The sequence below is a fragment of the Peromyscus leucopus genome, chromosome 4 (genome assembly GCF_004664715.2).
Source record: "Peromyscus leucopus breed LL Stock chromosome 4, UCI_PerLeu_2.1, whole genome shotgun sequence".
NCBI classification, from domain to species: domain Eukaryota; kingdom Metazoa; phylum Chordata; class Mammalia; order Rodentia; family Cricetidae; genus Peromyscus; species Peromyscus leucopus.
The window spans coordinates 7,573,296-7,592,225 of NC_051066.1; the positions used below are offsets into that span (position 1 = coordinate 7,573,296).

Below are 18,930 nucleotides of genomic sequence, written 5' to 3' on the forward strand. Positions count from 1 at the left end.
AAATCATTGGTGACTAAGGAAGACACTTAACATTGACATCTGTCCTACACACACACACACACACACACGCACGCACGCACGCACGCACGCACACACACATGCACGCACACACGCACGCACACGTGGAGGTGGGGGACGGACTTCCCTAGAACACTGGAGTGGGACGGCATTGACTTAGATCTGGGCCTGTGAGGCCAGGCCAACCAGCTTACATTTATAGGTCGCAGCCTGGAAGGTCCTCCACCGGGCAGGATGCAGCCATCTGTATTGTGTACAGACTCCCTGACCTACCTGGTGGGCACATGCAGTGTGGCCTTGGCCAAGCTGCTTCACCTCTCTGAGCCTCAGCTACTCTACACCTCAGAGGCCGGCGCCAGACCTCAGAGGGACGCTGCAGACATTCCACGCGGCAGCAAGCGCTCAGGTGGAGGGCCGTCTCTGCTGCACAGACACGTCCAGAATAGGTGCCTATTCCAAGTGTCGGGACACCCAGCAGCCAGCAGCGGCTGCAGCTGGGCCTGATGTGCAGCGATCTTTCTGCACCCAAACCCCAACACCAACAGCGCGGTTACTCACTTCACCTCTGTGGGCAGAAGTCTGTCACTTCTGCTTCCCTTCTGACCTTGTGTACATACTCCCAGGTGCACGCACATTCCCCACACTGCACACGTGGAGGTCTGAGGACAGCTGGCCCAGTCGGTTTTCTCTGTCCACCACGTGGGTCCCAGGGATTGAGCTCGGGTCGCCAGGCTTGGCAGCAGGTGTTTTGCCCTCGGAGCCATCTTGCTGGCATGTGCAGAGGAGCATTTCTCTGGGCAACGCACAGCTATTAGATTCCAGGGAGCATCTGTGATCTAAGGTCAAGAAGGCCAGTCTCAGAAATGACTAAGTTTCAGGTACACATTAGGACCTTGAGAGATAGAAGTCTTTTATGCCCTGGGCCGAGGTGACCTATCTCACCCCTGTGGCCTTACATGAAACACTGGGAAAACAGGCCAGCCGTACTTGCTTGAGGCCATGGGGAGGACCCTGAGATGTAGGGGCGTGCCAGGGAGGAGTCACCCTGCCAGCAAGAATCTCAGGAGCTTATGTCTACTCCAGGCCCGACACAGGACACTGCCACCTGCTGCAAGGCTGACGAGAGCTGGGCAACTATGTGCCAGGGACACAGGGTGGCCCAGACATCCAGTTCATGGACGGCAGCCACTCTGCTGCTTTATGACAGCCAAATGTGCGGTGACCCTTTGGGACATGACGGGCAGCAGGGATGAATCACAGACCAAGCAATCCATCAATAGTTCTGTAAACACGTATTTATTTAAAAAATACTACAGAGAGATTTGGATTCAAAAACACAGAGTCATATACAGAAACAAAATGTACTGACTGAGAAAAAAGGGGGATGTCACTGGTGTGCCAGAGGGGCACGGTGGCAACCTATTTACATGTCATTTATAAGAGAGCAAGTCTATTTTAAAAAGTGTAATACCAAAGTATAATGTAAAATATAGTGGCACATCATGTCAGCAACGACAGACTGGTACCTTGTGAACGTGGTTTCAGAATACGGGGGTGTCTGGCTTTTCGGGGCCGCTGGCAGTGTGGCACCGCCTCCCCCGGGCGGCAGAAGGGCCGCTGGAGGCAAGGAGGTGATGTGCTATGAGGACCATGGGGAGCACCCCAGAGGAAGTCATCTCTACAGAAAAACACAAGCCGAGTCTAGGTGATGAGTGTGGGACTGGGGCCAGCACAGTGCAGCCAAGTGGAGAGGCAGGAGTGTGGTGCTGTCTCGCCTGGCCCAGCGCAAGGCCTAGGCAGGCGCCCCGCTCCTCAGCTGGCTGCTCTGGGTCACAGTCAAGGAGACACACGCCTGTCTCTGCTCAGCTCTGGTCCTGGCTGCTGGGGAAGGAAGACATGCCCTGGCTGAGCCTGCGAAGTATACCCCGCCCCCAGCCTGTGCTGTGGTGCGCCTCCGGGAGCACCAGGCGAAGAAGCACCGTTCTCGGTGTTTAAGCAGCAGCAGTTCTGGGGAGCAGCCAGGGCTCAGGAGAGCCCCAGGCCGGTGGTCCTTCCTGCCTATTTGTGCCTAGTGGTGCTCCTTTCTGTGCAGAGTTTTGGAATGCTCAAAAACAACAGAAGACCAGAGCCTCGCCATCAAGGCAAGGACCAGACAGGATGGGCCTGACCTCAGGAGCAGGAGAGGGAAGAAGACTGCTCAGAAATTCAGATCTTTGGGGGCCCCTGGAGCCCTAGCCTTGGCCTGGCCAACCCAGAGACTGCCACCCATGAAACTCAAGTTGCTATCCAGGCCTGCAGAGCACACCACTGAGGATCTAAACAGATGACAGACCACACTGCCCTGGCTCTGTCTCCAGTACCCACCCACCTGGGCCCTTGGTGTTAGCACCTCATGACCCTCAAATCAACAGCTTCCTTCACATGAGGAACAGTGAGCACAGCCTCTCTGGGACAGGTCGTGAGCATAGAAGGTTCAGGGACGGGACTCCCCTGCCTTGGTGACCAGGCGCATCAGAGGAGGATGTTCTCCTGCGAAGACATGGGAAGGACAGTCCTTCTGAGCACTCCCAGCTGGCCTCGGAGCTGGGTCTGAGGCACTGGGCAGGGAGGAGCCTGGTGGCCTGGTAGGCCAACTGCAGTCTTTGGAGCAGGAGGCCCACACACAGGCCCCTGGGCTGGGGAGGAAAGGCGAAGGACAGCTGGCGCAGCACAAGAGGAGGGCCGGTGTCAGGAGGCCCTGGCTCTGCCTGATGCTTTGTAAAGCTCCTGGGCCAAGCTGCCAGCTCCCCAGTCCCCGGTCCCCATCCTTAAGGGCACACAAGCCCCGTGGACTGCAGCATCTCCGGCTGGCATGCACTGGCTGCTGCTACCTCCGTACGATGTCGCTGATCTCCTTCACGGAGCTAAGCAGCTTGCTGAAGTCCTGTGTGGCAGCTGGGCCGCTGGAGGCTGTCGCGGGGCAGATCTGCAGCTCTCGGAGGTTGCTCTCCAGCTTGTTGATGGCCTCGCGGAAGGCAAACTTATTCCTCATCTGCTGGATGGAGTCCACGTAGCTCACGCAGAATGTGTACAGGTTCTTGCCAGCCTCCAGCACGGCACTGTGGCTGACCATCTGCTCTGAGTTCCGGGAGATGGCGAGGCACAGGGCCTCAGTGCTGTCCAGAACCGCACCCTTGGTGATGGTGCCACTGGCGATGCGCTCGGGCGGCTGGCGGGTCTTCCGCAGAGACACACGGGTTGATATTAGGGGGATGAAGGCGGCAGAGGATGGCTGGTCCCCAGGCAGGGATGAAGGCGCTGGCGCTGTGGGGGGTGTGGGGGCTGGGCTGGTGGGGGTCCCTGGAGACTTACTGGCTGACTGAGGCTTTGGACCGGATGGGGGCACGGGCTTTCGCAGTCCTTCCCCAGGCTGGCCAGCCTTGGTGGGGTCAGTGTTCGCAGCGTCCACAGCCAGACCCGAGCCCTTCGGCTTTGCTGCCGCCCCTGCCTCGGCAGCCACCTCTTGGCTGGGGCTCTGCACAGGCTTTCCGGCTTTCCCTGCCGAGGCAGGTGGAGGGGGCGGGGCGGGCTTGAGCTTGGCCAGCCGCCCCTTGTCCCTCCCTGGGGACTCCGAGCTGTGCTTGGGCCTCCTTACTCGGGTCTCCTCAGAGGAGGCCTTGCTCAGGCCCACTCTGTTGCTGGGGGGTGTCGGCTCGGCAGTGGCAGGAGTCCCCAAGGCCGTGCTCTTGGTGGCCTCTTCCTTATGAGAGAGGCCAGAGGAAGGAGAGGCAGTGACCTGCCGACGGAGGAGTTTGGGAGTCAGGCTGGGAGGGCTGGAGCCTGGGCTGGACTCCATGTCCCTGAAGACTTCATCAGCAGCCTCCTCACTCTTCTTCACCAGGCGTGGAGGGGGCGTCACCGTGCCTCTGGCCACCTGCTCAGACCTGGTCTCACTGGCACGTTTCCGAGGCAGAGCTGGCTTTTCGCTTTTGTGCCCCCCAAAGGTGGATGAGTCGAACTGCTTGCCAGCAGATGGCAGGTCCCGAGGCAGTGTGACTGACCGCCACTCCGTGTCCCTGGCTCCATGGGGCATGCAGGAGGCTGAGCAAGAGCGCAGGAATCGCTTACTGGAGCTGATGCCGCTGCCCTCTTCCCCGGCAGCCAGGCGGCTGCTGGTCAGTGTGCTGGACTTTTTCCACAGGTTGGGAGACCGGAAGCCCGAGCTGCCTGGCTCCCGGAAGGCTCCATTGGGGACACCAGCCCCGTTGCTGGCTTTTGGAGACTTGGGCTCTGGCGCCTCTGAGGGGGTGAGAGCTGGTGGCCCGTTGCTGACTTCCCGGCCATCATCCTCACCAGCCCCCCTGCGCTCTGGCTGGCCATCCATCTCTCGGAAGGAGCTGCTGCGCTTAGGGGGCGTTGGCGCCATTTTCTTCTTCTTCTTAATCAAGGCGCTGAACAAGTTGGTCTTCTTGTCCTTGGGAAGAAGGCGCTCATCTTCATTCAGGGCGCCGTCTGGGGGCCCTCGCTCTTTCCGAGGAAGCAGAGGTGATACGGCAGGCTCGCTGTCCAGCACATCTGAAAGAGAGGGCGAGAGTGAGCAAGAGCTCCCTGGACACGAGGCGCTCACTCCTGGGGGGGGGGGGGTGGTGCATGGCTTCTGCACCTCAGCTTTCATAGACAGGCACAAGAAAGCTCAAGTGCTGCCGGGGGGCAGACAGAAGACAAAGGTGGCTCTCACCACAGCTCGGCCTCATCGTCAGTATCAGCCATGAACACTGTCACTACCAGCAGGGCACAGGTCTCTCTCCCCAAACTCAGAGGACAAGCGCCAAGTGACCCTGCCTTCCTCATCCTGAAACCAGTTAAAGCTGTGGAGTCCCTCCAATGTCACCCTCTGGTCATGGAAGCAATGCCAAAGGTCAGACCTGCTGGGGCTCCTGAGGTGTACCTGGGGAAAGAGGTCAAGTATTCCGTGGAGACTCTGTGACCGACAGGGGAGATGACCTTCCTGAAACCTCGGGTGGGTCTTTTTAAAATACCAGCGACAGTTCACAAAAGGCCTTTGTGCTATCAGGCGGCTGCAGGCGGCTCCCCTCAGCCTGCCAGACAGATGGAGGCTGCGCCTGTCCTAACACTGGCAGAGGCACACATCAGAACAGGGTGAGCAGAGGACCGCTCCACACTTTAGTCCAGCCGAAGAAGGTGGACGAGGAGACTCCACTGGGTCACAGAGCCACATCCAGAGCACAGATGTTGGGCACACTTCTGGCTCACCAGGAGGTGACCTACCAAAACACTGCACTAATGATACACGGGCAGGACACACGGGCAGGACACACGGGCCTGCTCACCGCCTGCTCTGCCTAAGGACATGCGGCCATGGTAGCCTCTCTTCCCCACAGCCAACCATCAGACAGCGTGACGACCGGCAGGGACGAAGGGACTGCTTGGGTGCCACAGCCTCCAAAAGGGTGAGGACGATTCAGTGCTTCCACAATTTGGACTTTTTTTAAAACCGCGCGCGCACACACACACACAAGCATGCACACGCCTAGCATACATGTAGAGGTCAGAGGGTAACCTCAGGTATTAGTTCTTCCTTCCAACTTGGTTGTGTGCACCAAGCTAGCTGGCCCTTACTTCTGAGGGGCTCTCTGCAGGACAGCTGGTGGTTCAGGTATGTGCTAGTACACGGATTGTGCAGACTGGACCTCGGGTCCCAGCCACTGCTCAGCAAGTGCTTTCCCACTGAGCCATATCCTCAGCCCGCAGGGAAACCTTCCAAACACACACCCTGGGCACCTGTGTGTGCTGTCCCTGTGCCGGACAGTTTCATGTCAACTTGATACGAGCTAAAGTCATCTGAGAGAAGGGACCCTCAGTTAAGAAATGAATTTTCCCAGCACTCAGGAGACAGAGGCAGGTGGATCACTGTGAGTTCGAGTCCAGTCTGGTCTACAGAGTGAGTTCCAGGACAGACAGAGTTACATAGAGAAACTCTGTCATGAAACAAGAAAATGTCTCCATAAGTTTGGGCTATAGGCAATTTTGTAGGCCATTTTCTTAGTGATTAATGGAAGAGGATCCAGGCCTTTGTGGGTGGTGCCATCCTTGGGCAGGTGGTTGTGGGTTATTTAAGAAAGCAGGCTGAGCAAGCCATGGGGAGCAAGCCAGGAAGCAGCACCCTCCATGGCCTCTGCATCGGCTCCGCCTCCAGGTTCCTGCCTGCTTGAGTTCCTGCTCTGACTTCCTTCAGATGGACTGTGATGATGGAGTGGGAGCCTAATGAACCCTGTCCTCCCAGGTTTCTTTGGTCGTGGTGTTTCACCACAGCAATACTACCCTTTTAGGGACTAAGACACTCCCTAAAGTACTTTATGTGTTGTACTTCTCATCAGTATGAGTATAGGTTTAAAAATACAACTGTTTAAAAAAACATAACTGTGGATTCTGCTGAGTAAATATCCCTTATGAATCTCTATTAGAACCAAACTCCTGTCTGGTCCCATTCAACCAGACCCACAGTCCATTAGCCCATGCTGGGAGCCCCTGGGAGCCTTTGTGAGTTCAAGTACTAACCCCCCAAAACTGACTTCAGTGGGTCTGCAGGAAAGCCAGATGCTGGCCCAGCGGTTACTCAGTGCACAGCATGCATGCAGGACTGCTAATACCATCCCTGGACATCTCTAGACACCTCCTGACCCAGCCCCATTGTCCTAAGAAGAGTGCAAAAAGACACTCCAGAAACTCCAGGGACCCCAGCTTGGTCCCAAGGAGCTCTACTGAGTGACTCCCAGGCTGCTCTGTTTGGCTCAATGTTGTTTATTGCAATGTATGTCCTGGAAGATGCCTAGAGTGCTGTGAAGAGCACACGGAAAGGTGGGTGTGCTTCTTGGCAGGCATCCCAGTTTTTGCCTGTCTAAGCAACTGCTGAATGGCTCCTTGGGGAGACTGGCAGCACTGAGGAGGTCTGCTGTTCTCTGCCAGCTCCACTGATAACTTCCTGTTCACCTACCCTGGCTTGAGGGGTGAGAAGGCATGGACGTACCGCTTTCTCCCAGGCCTTTCATGTGGAGAAGCTCAGGCGTGTCAGGTGCGTCTTTCTGCTCGGCAGCTCTCCTGCAGGTCCTGGTCTTGGTGGGCAGCTCTGGGGCCTGCAGCATGCTGCCAGCAGCTCCTCTCAGGCCTCGTTTCCCCAGCTCCTTTTCCACCTCTGAGGATCACACACATACAATCCAGCAGTCATCAGCAAAGATGCTGTCTTTGTTTTTTTCTAATTTATATATATATTATTTTTTTGTATGTGTATTGGTGTTTTGCCTGCATGTATGTCTGTGCACCACAGGGTGCAGAGACCAGAAGAGGGTGTTGGATCCCCTGGGACTGGGGTTGTGAGCCACCAACATCTTGGTGCTGGGAAATGAGCCCGGTCCTCCTAGTCACTGAGCTGTCGCTCCAGTTTCTGAGACTCTCTTTTTCCTAAGGTCTATGCAGTGAGAGAAAACGGACACAGATGCTACGTAAAGAGCACAGCGTTTTCTAGAACTCTGGACGACTACAAAAGACACAGAACCTCCACTAAAGCCCCTGTGCAGAGTTCTGGTCTCTCACTTGGCCTGGGCACTTTTACCAGGAATGAACTGAAGGCCTGTCTAGCCCCAATCCAACCTTTCAACACATTGCATGCCCCAGGCGGTACGTTACCATCTGAGATACTGGACTCCTGGAACATGGTTTCAAAGGCTTGGTGGATTTCAGCAAAGGAGGGTCGGTCAGAGGGATTCCACTGCCAACCTGGACAGAGAAGACCCACGTCAGAGCAGTGGGAAGCACTGATAGCAAGCCAGGACTAGCCACCCAAGGAACAGTCTGGACAAGATGGAGGCGCTCCAAGCCTGCTAACTGCTGATGTCATGGCGAGTTAAAATGCCAAATGCTACTGTTAAGCTATATGTTAAGGATTTGAAAAGAGCTGGGTGGTAGTGGTGGCACACGCCTTTAATCCCAGCACTCAGGAGGCCAAGGCAGGTGGATCTCTGTGAGTTCGAGGCCAGCCTGGTCTACAGAGTGAGTTCCAGGACAGCCAGGGCTCCACAGAGAAACCCTGTCTTGGAAAACTGAAATAAACAAACTTTGTATCAACAGTCCAGCTTCTAGAAATATCGGGGTGAAGTGCCGTGACACAAGATGGCACTTGTTGCCAAGACTGAGATCAAGTTTGATCCCCGGGATCCACACAGTGGAAAAAGAGAACCAACTCCTGCAAGCTGCATGCTGTGGAATGTAGACCCTCATAAAGACAGACAGACAATGTAATGAAAGCAAACAGCTGTGTTAAAGGTGGGGAGCAGGGTGAGGAAAATCTAGATATATGGGTAGGGGCAGTGTCGCTGACAACATACTACTAAAAAGAAAAAGGTGAGGGAGTGGTCATATGAACACAGACAGTAAGACCATATGCACACACACACACCACATACAGATGCGCACACACACACATTATATAAACACCACTAGAGTTACATCACCTGGAACATTTGTAGCCAGGTGTGTGAAAGCAGGATCCAGGAATCTATCTATTAGTAAGAACCCAGGTTTGGTATTCATCTAAGCCTTTTTATGCTTAAAAAAAATGAAAAGAACCTGGGCATGGTGGCACATACCTGCAACCCTAGAACTTGTGAGGTCTAAGCAGGAGAGTCACTATGAGTTCCAGACCAGCCAGGGCTACAGAATGAGATTCTGATCCAAAACAAAAAGCAAACCAAAAACTATCCCTCTCAAAGGCAAATGACTCCTATGTATGGTATCTGTACTATATGCACTGGAAGGCACCCCAAAGCCAGACTTGGAGTGGCTCGGGAGCAAGGCAACACTGCCCAGGACCCACTGGACGGCCTGCTGCAGACACTCGCACACTGCGATTTCCTCAGTGCCCACGTGTACTTTCTGAATGGGTTGGGGAGGCTCACATGCTCGCATGAGTTCATAGACCTTCTCCGGGCAGCCTTCAGGGCGCTCCATACGGTAGTCTTTTTCCAGCAGCTCATAAACCTGCGACAGGTCAATTCCCGGGTAAGGTGACATGCCATAGGTAGCAATTTCCCAGAGCAATACTCCAAATGCTGAAAGAAAGAAGGAAGAGGAAGACATCAGGGTACGTGAGGGGTTGGCCAGTGAAATGGTGGGTAAAGCCTCACCAGCCTAAAGACCTTTCAATCTGGGAACCAACACAAAGGGGGAAGGAGAGAAGTGACTCCACAAAGCTGTCCTCTGACATTCACACATGTGCCAAAGTATGTACACACACGCACACGCACACATGAAAAAAATGCATAAGGCTTTTTCACACTGCAGCAGAGAGAGCTGCAGAGCAGTCCAAGCAGTGACATTTACCAGGCTCTCCATGACAACAGCCCAGGACAGGCAGGACAGAGCAACACTGTTTACTCACACTACACTAAAACACGTCAGAGGAGAGAAGGGAGAGGTGACCTCCTGGTACAGGGCCTCTCAGCTAAGTGGCCCGTGGGCTAGGAGCCAGATGCCACGCTCTGCTCACAGCTCTCACGTGACTGTCAGGCCAGCAGTTGTTTCTAGGTGGGAAAGATTATCTCCAAGGTTTCTGCCAGCTCGAAACGGTTTGCAAAAATCTTGTGAACTCTCAAAGTCTTGATGTCCTTCTTCCCACTAACAGAACTAGGGGTCCTTAGAAAAACAGGTGATTCAGACCCGGACAGGGAAGAAGCCTGGGCTCGCTTGCCATTCCGGGCAGCACAGACAGTATGGAGGTCGACATGGCTGCCGTCAGAGGGCAGGGGAGGAGCTCCCACTGGCCAAAGATGAGACATTCCACTGTAAAGGACAAGCACCCAGCACAAATCATATCAGTGTGTCAACAAAGAGCTCATAGTGACGCCACAAAAGACAAGCAAGTCCAACTGCCACCACTACAGGCCACTTGGGAAAGTGGGAGCCACGATAGGCAGCTCACTGGAACCCATCTGCACCAACTCCACCACTGGGCAACCAAGCACTTGCCAGGCCTTTCCTTTTGTACTCGGTGGCTAACTGACTATGGAAAGAAGGAGCTGGAGAGGGATCACATGACAGCCCCAGTGAGCCGCTGGTCTGGGCTCTGGTCCTTAAGAGCTGCACACCACATCCTCCTAGAGCAGTGGCTCCCTTCTTCCTAAGGCTGTGCCCCTTTACTACAGCTCCCCATGCCGTGGTGACCCCCAAACACAACGTTATTTGGTTGCTACTGTTATGAACTGCAATGCGGCTATCTGTGGAGGGGAGCTTGGCCAAGTGGGTGAGACCTGCTGCACTTAAGGGGGAGCCACGCAGATGCATCACGCGATCTAAGAGTACGCCACCTCCTCTGTGCATTAAGGGAAAGAAAAGTCAATCCAAATGTCATCGGCTCTCGAGATCTGACTTCAGATTCTCTAAGAGGATTGAAGCCAGAGGCCTGATCAGATGACAGCACAGGGCACAGGAACAAAGTCCCGACTCTGGAAAGGTCAAAGGGAAGTGACAGAGTCTATGAACAAACAGCAGGAACCAGTCAGTGATGGAAGACACAGGCTGGAGCCACAGACACAGGACTAACGCAGCGAGGGAGCTGCATCCGGCTCTCAGGTCAAACTGGGAGTGTAAGCACTGGATATTTGATAATATTCAGAAATCGGTCAAGCCTGAGTGTAGCACTGTGCTATGCTGTAAGAGCCATCTGTAAGAAGCAAATACTGACGTGTTGATGTGTAAAATAAAATGATGTCTGGGATTTAAAATAACAAGAGGCAAAGAAGTGGCTGGGGCACAGGGCTCACTACTCAACTCACCCTCAGCATGGCACGCCTTTAACCCAGTACTCGGGAGGCAGAGGCAGGCGGGTCTGAGTCTGAAGCCAGCCTGGTCTACAAAATGAGTTCTAGGACAGTTGAAGCTATATAAAAAGATACTGTATCAAAAACAACAAAACAAAACCCTTTAAAAATAAAGGTGGCACTTCCACATGAAGCGTTCTGTTTGCACCCCAAACCAGAGTGGACAGCTCTCCTGTGGGAGGTGACTCTGGGTGCCTGTGGGGTTGATGCTGCACCATCAGGTCCACAGCTAATGTGGACTGAAGACATGGACAGTGTTACTCTAGATCCTCCGGGGTCACTGTGCTTCACTTTGAATAAAAACAGAAAACAGGATTTTAAAATAAGCCAGAAACAAGAAAGAGGGTGTAGGGATGGAAGAGAGCTGGAGGTAGAGAAGCAGAGGGGAACCCCCACTGGCAAGGACTGCCCAGGACCTGGCCCTTACCCCAGACGTCCGACTTGATGGAGAACTTGTTGTAGGCCAGGCTCTCGGGCGCAGTCCACTTGATGGGGAATTTGGCTCCAGCATGGGCTGTGTAGGTGTCCCCTGTCATCAACCTGCTCAGGCCAAAATCGGCCACCTTCACCAAATGGTTTTCCCCAACCAGGCAGTTCCGAGCAGCAAGGTCTCTGAGAAAGGAAAGGGCCATCTGTGTGAGCTCCTGGCTGCCTCCCCAACTCTGCGTCTGTGACGCTGACACAGGAAAGTCACGGGTGGTCCCTGGACACTTTCAAATGCCCTCAGCAAACACTAGTCAGGCTGCCCCACAGCAGCCCGAGCAGACAATGGGGGCAACACAAGTGGCCATGGGGCAGCCCTGCCCTGGGCCCTGGAGCATGGTAACTGCCTTGGAACTCAGCTACCTCCCCCCTAAAATGACGACCTAACAGGGCTGCTTTGGGCAGCTGTGTGATAAGGGACAGTATGTGAGCGCCTCCTCTGATGCCTGGAGAATAACAAGTGTCACCTGTGTGCTTGGGCTGCTACTGCCCCACGCCAGGCACAGGGACAGGCAGCCCAGCGCTCAACTGCGAGAGACCGACGGGAGTGAGTCTCTGCCTGTCCTCTCTGTACTTAGCAGGAGAAGTGAAACTGAGTCTGCTGCCTCCTTACCCAAATATGCTCTCTACTTTCCTCCTGCTTCCTGATGCCTACCCAAATGTGTCTGAGAAACTCTCAGGTATAATCCACCTCCGCTCACCTCCTGAATCTTCTAGGGAAGACGGGGTCTAATCTTTAGTTCATGGATGTTAACCATGAAATCACAAGGCAACCGGGAACCGAGGAATGAGAAGATGAGGCAGCTTAGGGCGACGGCTGCACGATGCGGCTTGATCGTCAGCAATGAGAGAGAAATTAAGCACACAAGAGTTGTGCCTAATAGGATTTTTGGTAAGGCATTTTAAGTGTGTGAATGGAGGGGGACAGAGCTGGCCATGCAAGGCAAGGCACAAGTTGGAAATCTCAATTTGCAGCATCAGAGGCTTCACTCTGCTGAGCGACAGGAGCGTTTGGATTGGGCTCTTGTGGAGCAGAAAAAAATCTGTCTTCCGAGGGGCTGCCAGCATTTCACACACACTACTTATTCCTGGCTATGAAATCTCATGTCGAGGTTTCACACTTGAGTTAATTGGGTAGGAAAGGTCACCACAGTGGCGTGGAGAACATCTTGCATGACGGAGTCGGGCCAAGCCCATCAGGCTCCCTCCTGCACAGGTTGTCACTCTGCTAGGAAGCCACTTCCACCAGCAAAGCATGCAAACCCAGATAATTGTGGCACACTTGAAGGTCAAAACACTCCAGGTTTTAAAAGCAGCAGAAATGCCTAGTTCCGGCTTGCATATTCTATACAGTTCTACAGCCCTGGAAACATCCCCAAACCCAGTGACAGCTGGTGGACAATGAAACACAGAGAAAAAGAAGAAAAGCCACACACTGAAACTAGGCCTAGGCCCTGGCTTCTACTGTACCCAGGCAGAGAGAGGTCTTCCTGACTGAGGGCTGGACTTGGGGTGCATTGTTTCCAAAGGAGCCGTGGCTGTCAGGAAGGGAGAAGGCCTTTTACAGATTTCATTTAATATTCACAAAGTCCAAAAAGGCTCAGAAATGAACCACTTCTTTCCTGGGAATTAGCTGCTCTACTGGCCCAGGCCCAGGGCCTGAAGGACTTAGTCCCGCCTGCTGCAAGCAGCACATAGGTCAGGCACTTGTGTTTGCCTTCGTTTCAAGGGCCAGTGAGCGGCCAGCACCAAGGTGGGAGCTGAGCCAGAAGCCCCCACAGCTGGGTGTTCTGAAGCAGGGGTGAGGCTGGGTGCGGCTGCTTTGGCCAGCCCTACCTGTGGATGAAGTTCTTCTTCTCCAGGTACTCCATGGCTGATGAGATCTGTGTGGCCATGTAGAGCAGTACCACAGCGCTCACCTCTTGCCGGTTACACTCTCTCAGGTAGTCCAGCAGGTTACCATAGGTCATGAACTCCGTGATGATGTAGAACGGGGGCTCCCGGGTACACACCCCTGACAACAGGACATGGGGGCTTCAGCATGTGGCCCTGCTCCCAAGGGAAGGAGCCGTAGAAACGTCCAGCACTGAAGAAAGGGCTTCTGAGCTGGGGGCCGGCTCAGCAAGTAAAAGCGCTTGCCACACAGGCCCGCCCCCAGAACCCAGGGAAGGTGGAAGGAGCGAACCGACTTGTCTTCTGACTTCCCCCATGCCCCCAACACACAGTTCTCTGATTAAGACGTGATGCTTGCTCAGCGCACGGACATCTGGACCAGAGCCCTTCACAGGAGCTGCCCACAGCTCCTCTTCAGAGTCCATGCTTGCTTACCTAGCAGCTGTACCAGGTTAGGATGCTTGATCTCCTTCATCACTGCAGCCTCCTTCAGGAACTCCTCCACCTCCATGGTGTCTTCCTGCAGAAGCAAGTTCAGGGGACAGATCTGTTTAGCAAGAAGTGCCTACGAGGAAGGACGCAGCTTCCAGGGCTAATGCAAACAGCAGTGGCAGCCTACACTCAGCCCAGGCCACTGTTTTGGTGACCACTGGCTACACTGCCCTTGACAGGCTCCATGAGTCTTGTCCTGGTGATGTGAAGAGTCCACATGGGGCAAATTCTTACCCAGGACATTACGGACTGGATGTGAAATGTCGTCCAGAGGCTCATGTCTTGAACAGCTGTTCCCTAGCTGATGGAGCAATTGTGGAAGGCTGTGGAACCTTCAGGAGGTGGGGCTTGTCTGGAATGAGTTCTCATTATGGGCAGGTCTTCCAAGGTTAGACCCAGTCTCTGGTTCTAGACCAGCTCTTCTCTTCCTGGGCCATCATCATGGGACTAGCTTTGCCACACACTCCTGATACATAGACCAGGCCGCTCTGCCATGCCTTCCGCACAGTGATGGACCGAAACCCTTTGACACCATGAGCCAAACTGATCTTTTCTCCCTTACTGTTTGTGTCAAGTGTCCTGGCCCAGCGAGCGAGTCAGTGGGGCCGTGGGTCAGAGCTGCTTGGCCCGGATCTTGTGTGAGGTCTTAGAGATGTGCAGACACTATGGTACTGTTTCCACAAGTACTGTGTGCTTCCGAATCCAGCACCCTTAACATTAGAGAAGGAACAGTGTGAAGACTTTGAAATGGAGCTGGCTCGAGTCGCATTCCCAGAGTGCCTCTCGCCGGCAGAAGTAGCGGACAGACACTGAGCTGCTTAGGTATTCGGCAGCATGAGCACCTAATGAAGCAATCACCACTGACTAGGGGGTCAATCACCCAGGTTCCACACTGATCTCACCGCAGCTCTCGACGACGACTCCCAGAAGCATCTGTGTAGGTCACACAGTACAAGGCCACAGACAGGCAGGGCAGCCTGCCACTCCCCCACCTTTGCAGCTGAGTCTCAAGGGCTATGCTCTATGCTCCTCAGCCTCCTTGCAACCTACGCCACTGTCCTCTGAACCAACGACCACAAACAGGAACAGGCAGTGGCTAGAGGCAGGGTCTCCCTAGCAGTAAGAATGAGACTCTGTGGGCAAGGACACATGCAGTGTCTGCAGGAAGTCTGTCTGTGTGGTAGGGAAGAGGTTTCTTGAAAATCAGCTTCCCTGAGCAAACAGCTCCACCAGACCTTGTGCCAAGTGTGTAAGTGTCCACACTGTCCCCATGCCAACTGTGTAAGTGTCCACACTATTCCCGTGCCGTGTGTAAGTGCCCACACTATTCCCATGCCAAGTGTCTAAGTGTCCACACTGTCCCCATGCCAAGTGTGTAAGTGTCCACACTATCCCCGTGCCAAGTGTGGAACTGGCTACAAGGTTGGCACTCCGGCTGTTCCAGTTCCTGCCCTGGCAAGGAGAGTGACACCCTAGAGGATGGCCAATCTTTTCTTGGCGCTTCTTCCCTTTGGTCAGTCACACTGAGAAGCAAAGCACGACCAATGCCAGTGTGCTGGTCTGTTACCACTAAACACAGGTTCCAAAAGACTAGACAGATGTGATCCTGCCACTCTGGTGTCACCACAGCATTCTGGCTGTCACTGCCCAAGCTAAGCAGAGGGCACTCATGCCCATGCTGCCCACTGGCTGCCGGACTCTCCACGTCCCTTCTGTTTCCCAGCTGCTCAGCAGCCAGTCTGGCTCTGGTGTGCAGCACTGATGTATCTGGTGACACACTCATGTTAAAGTTTGAACCCAGGGTCAATGCTGCACGATACAACTGGCTATGACAGTCACTCTCCAGTGCCGCTCTCTACCATTCAAGCCTTTCTTTTCTAATGCAAGTACCACAGTGCACCACACAGGCACATCACCTCAGAAATCTCACTTCCTGTGGAGCCATCTACCTTTTTCTAAAAGACCCACGGTCATGAGGCAGAACATTACTCCACAGCATCTTCCCACCCCACCCCACCCCACACACACATGCATGGGGTATCCATTGCTTCTGTCTGTCCGTATGCCTGTCTCCACCCCCCCCACACACATGCATGGGGCAACCATTGCTTCTGTCTGTCCGAATGCCTGTCTCTACCCCACCCCACCCCACCCCCATGCATGGGGCATCCATTGCTTCTGTCTGTCCGAATGCCTGTCTCCACCCCCCCCCACACACATGCATGGGGCATCCATTGCTTCTGTCTGTCCGAATGCCTGTCTCCACCCCCCCCACCCCACCCCCATGCATGGGGCATCCATTGCTTCTGTCTGTCTGTATGCCTGTCTCCACCCCACACACATACATGCATGGGGCAACCATTGCTTGCCTCTTTTCTTTCAGAAAAAAATCAGTGTGAGCATGTCTCCCCCTGCTGGAATTAGACTCGATTTAATTTTTTTACTGAAACTGTAACTTAGGTTTTTAACTACTGAAATTAAAAACAAAGTAAAGCCTTAAACTCTCGTTCTAACTTGCGACGCTCCTCTGCTTACTTTTCAATCCACACCATCCTTTTGGAGACACTTTTCCCCTTTGCACAATAAAACAGAACCCGGATGGGCTGGGTAGAAGAAATGCTTAGAGGTCTGAATGTTCCTTCCCCTCTTTGCCCTTGTGCTTGTTGGGGAGAGAGGAGCCAACTGCTCTGACCGGCCCCACCCTCTTCAGAGGAAACAGGATCCTCTAAGACAGTCCCAAAGAGTGGCTAAGAGGATGGCTTGTCAGTAATGCTGACCGGGCTCTGCTGCTCCGAGAGGCCCTGGTAACCTGATGACCCGAGTCTCTGTCTGTCTCTCTGTCTCTCTGAATGATCTGAAGGCTAAGAGCACCCTGGGGAGACAGTGGCTCCTCACTAGCCCTTGTGGTGGGAAACAGATGTAGAAGCTGAAGTTCCACATCTGGTTTGTAACTACCTCCCACAAAGAGCCCACAAAAAAGCATCTGTTCTCAAACATCAGGGTCACACTGATCTCCATGGCCAGCAGAGCCCTACCAGGAGCAATGGTAGTGCAGGAACGAGCCACCATGGTACAGCAAGTTCCAGTCACATGGCCTTTCTCCCTGGCACACAGCAGTGTGTGGAATCTGCAGCGTGGCTGCCAAATGTCAACACTGCTGCAGAATCCCCTTCCCTTTGGCTGTTTCTAGAGTTCCCCAATAAACCATTTTTAGGGAAAAAAAAAATATAAAGGCAGATCTGCTGCCCCTTAGGGAGACACAGGTAGTCTCTCAATGCTGATGGGGTGCAGTTAGGACCCCAGCCACCAACTGGGGGAGGCTCTATGTGTTCCCCGTTGGGCTCAGGTACGCTGCTGTGCTTTGATTCTTCCCACATTGCTCTGTCAGTGAGTTTCGGAGTAAACAGCATTGCCACAGCTGGATCCCAAAGTAGTCTTAACTCATTTGAAAGACGTCTGGGATGTAACTCCTTTAAAAACCCAGGCTCCTTGTACTTCACAGCTGTCTTTTTGTCTGTTTGAGTTGTGGAATTATTATTTTAACTGGACAAAGATGTGCTACATTTTTTTTTAATGCTGCAGAATATGACTTTAACTGTGTAAAGGTGTGTTACATTTGTTTATGCTGCGTTTGTTGAATTATGTAAAGATGTGTTGCTGTTTCACCTTGCCTGCCTTCGGCACCTGATTGGTCTAATAAAGAGCTGAGCAGCCAATAGCTGGGCAGAGAAAGGATAGGTAGGGCTGGCAGGTGGAGAGAATAAATAGGAGGAGAAATCTAGGCTTTAGAGGAACAAGAGGAGGAGGAAGAAAGAATGACAGAGACGCCCGGGGCCAGAAGTCAGGCAGGCAGGCAGGCAGAAGTCAGGCAGGCAGGCAGAAGTCAGGCAGGCAGGCAGAAGTCAGGCAGGCAGGCAGAAGTCAGGCAGGCAGAAGTCAGGCAGTGAAAGTAAGATATACAGAAGGAAAGGAAAGGAAAAAGCCCCGAGGCAAAAGATAGACAAAGAGAAAGAAGCTAATTTAAGGTTAAAAAGCTAGCCAGAAATGAGCCTAAGCTAGGCCAGTATTCATAACTAATGTTTCCATGTTATGATTTGGGAGCTGGTTGGTGGCTCAAAAGAAAAGAGCCTGGTGCATGTTTGTTTTGGGGTTTTGTGTGTGTGTGTGTGTGTGTGTGTGCGCGCGCGCAGTGCATGCAGCTGTGCCGTGGCGCACATGCCACAGCACACTCTACAGGTCAGACAGAACAGCCTGGAGAGCCTTCCCTTCCTCTGCTGTCTGTCGCTGCCCTGCACCCCAGGCTGAGTGGCCTGCAGGCTTGCAGCATGGCCCGTCTCTATCTTGCCACAGCAGCCCTGGGTTGCTGAGACATGCTACCCTGCCTGACTTCATTGGGACCTGGGGCTCGGCACTCAGCCCTTCTGCTTGCATGGAAATGCTTTACCCACTGTGCCGTGTGCCCAGCGTAAGAGGGTTTTCTTCAGCACACTCTTGTGTTGGCATGAGGACACCCTGTAAGGCCGAGCAATCCCGAGACTGAAGCAGCAGGAGGGTTAAGGGTTCAGACTTAACTATGTCCACAGCAGCACGAGGCGGCTCTCAAACCCAGAGCTCCCCAGCGGCCCAGGGCTGCAGCCTCCCTCTCACAGAACCCACTTTGACTGTAGTGCAGCTACCGTTCCCCCACGGGTCAGCCGAGCGCCCTGCCCTTTTCCTGCTCTCCAAAGGCAGCACCCACCTTCCAGGCTGAAGGGGAAGGACTGGGCACAAGCAGGCCTTGCACCCTGCTGCCTAGGGATGGGAGGAAGCAGCGCTCCACTCCGAGAATGAAGCTGGGAAGGCCAGCAGGATTCTCTGAGTGTTTCACAACCACAGCCAGCAAGGGGAGTCGATAGGGCAATGGTTTCCCAACCTGTGGATTTCAACCCCTTTGGGGTCCTGTACTGGATATTCATCCTATCGGATATCTAGATTACAATTCACAACAGTAGCAAAATTACAGTTATGAGGTAGCAACTAAATAATTTTATGGTTGGGGTCACCACAGCATGAGAAACTGTATTAAGGGGTCACAGCATCAGGAAGGTTGAGGGGGACAGAGGAGATGACAAAAGAGTTGGGCTTGGGATCTGGGTTCCTGGGTTTGAAGTCCGGCTCAGTACTCCAGCTTCCA

General features: G+C 53.8%; 1 protein-coding gene across 2 annotated transcripts in view; it reads right to left on the minus strand.

Annotated features, from left to right (window-relative positions):
- Positions 1 to 1,295: 1,295 nt before the first annotated feature.
- Positions 1,296 to 18,930, minus strand: part of Abl1 (ABL proto-oncogene 1, non-receptor tyrosine kinase) — a 122,143-nt gene continuing 104,508 nt past the window's right edge. For both annotated transcript variants that reach the window (XM_028884661.2, XM_028884662.1), the window contains exons 5-11: positions 13,701 to 13,785; positions 13,209 to 13,386; positions 11,317 to 11,501; positions 8,970 to 9,122; positions 7,702 to 7,791; positions 7,046 to 7,210; positions 1,296 to 4,572 (exon numbers count right to left, since the gene is read on the minus strand). In XM_028884661.2, coding sequence (XP_028740494.1) covers positions 2,885 to 4,572; positions 7,046 to 7,210; positions 7,702 to 7,791; positions 8,970 to 9,122; positions 11,317 to 11,501; positions 13,209 to 13,386; positions 13,701 to 13,785 — 2,544 coding nt within the window. In that variant the 3' untranslated portion in view covers positions 1,296 to 2,884. The remainder of the gene's footprint in view (positions 4,573 to 7,045; positions 7,211 to 7,701; positions 7,792 to 8,969; positions 9,123 to 11,316; positions 11,502 to 13,208; positions 13,387 to 13,700; positions 13,786 to 18,930) is intronic.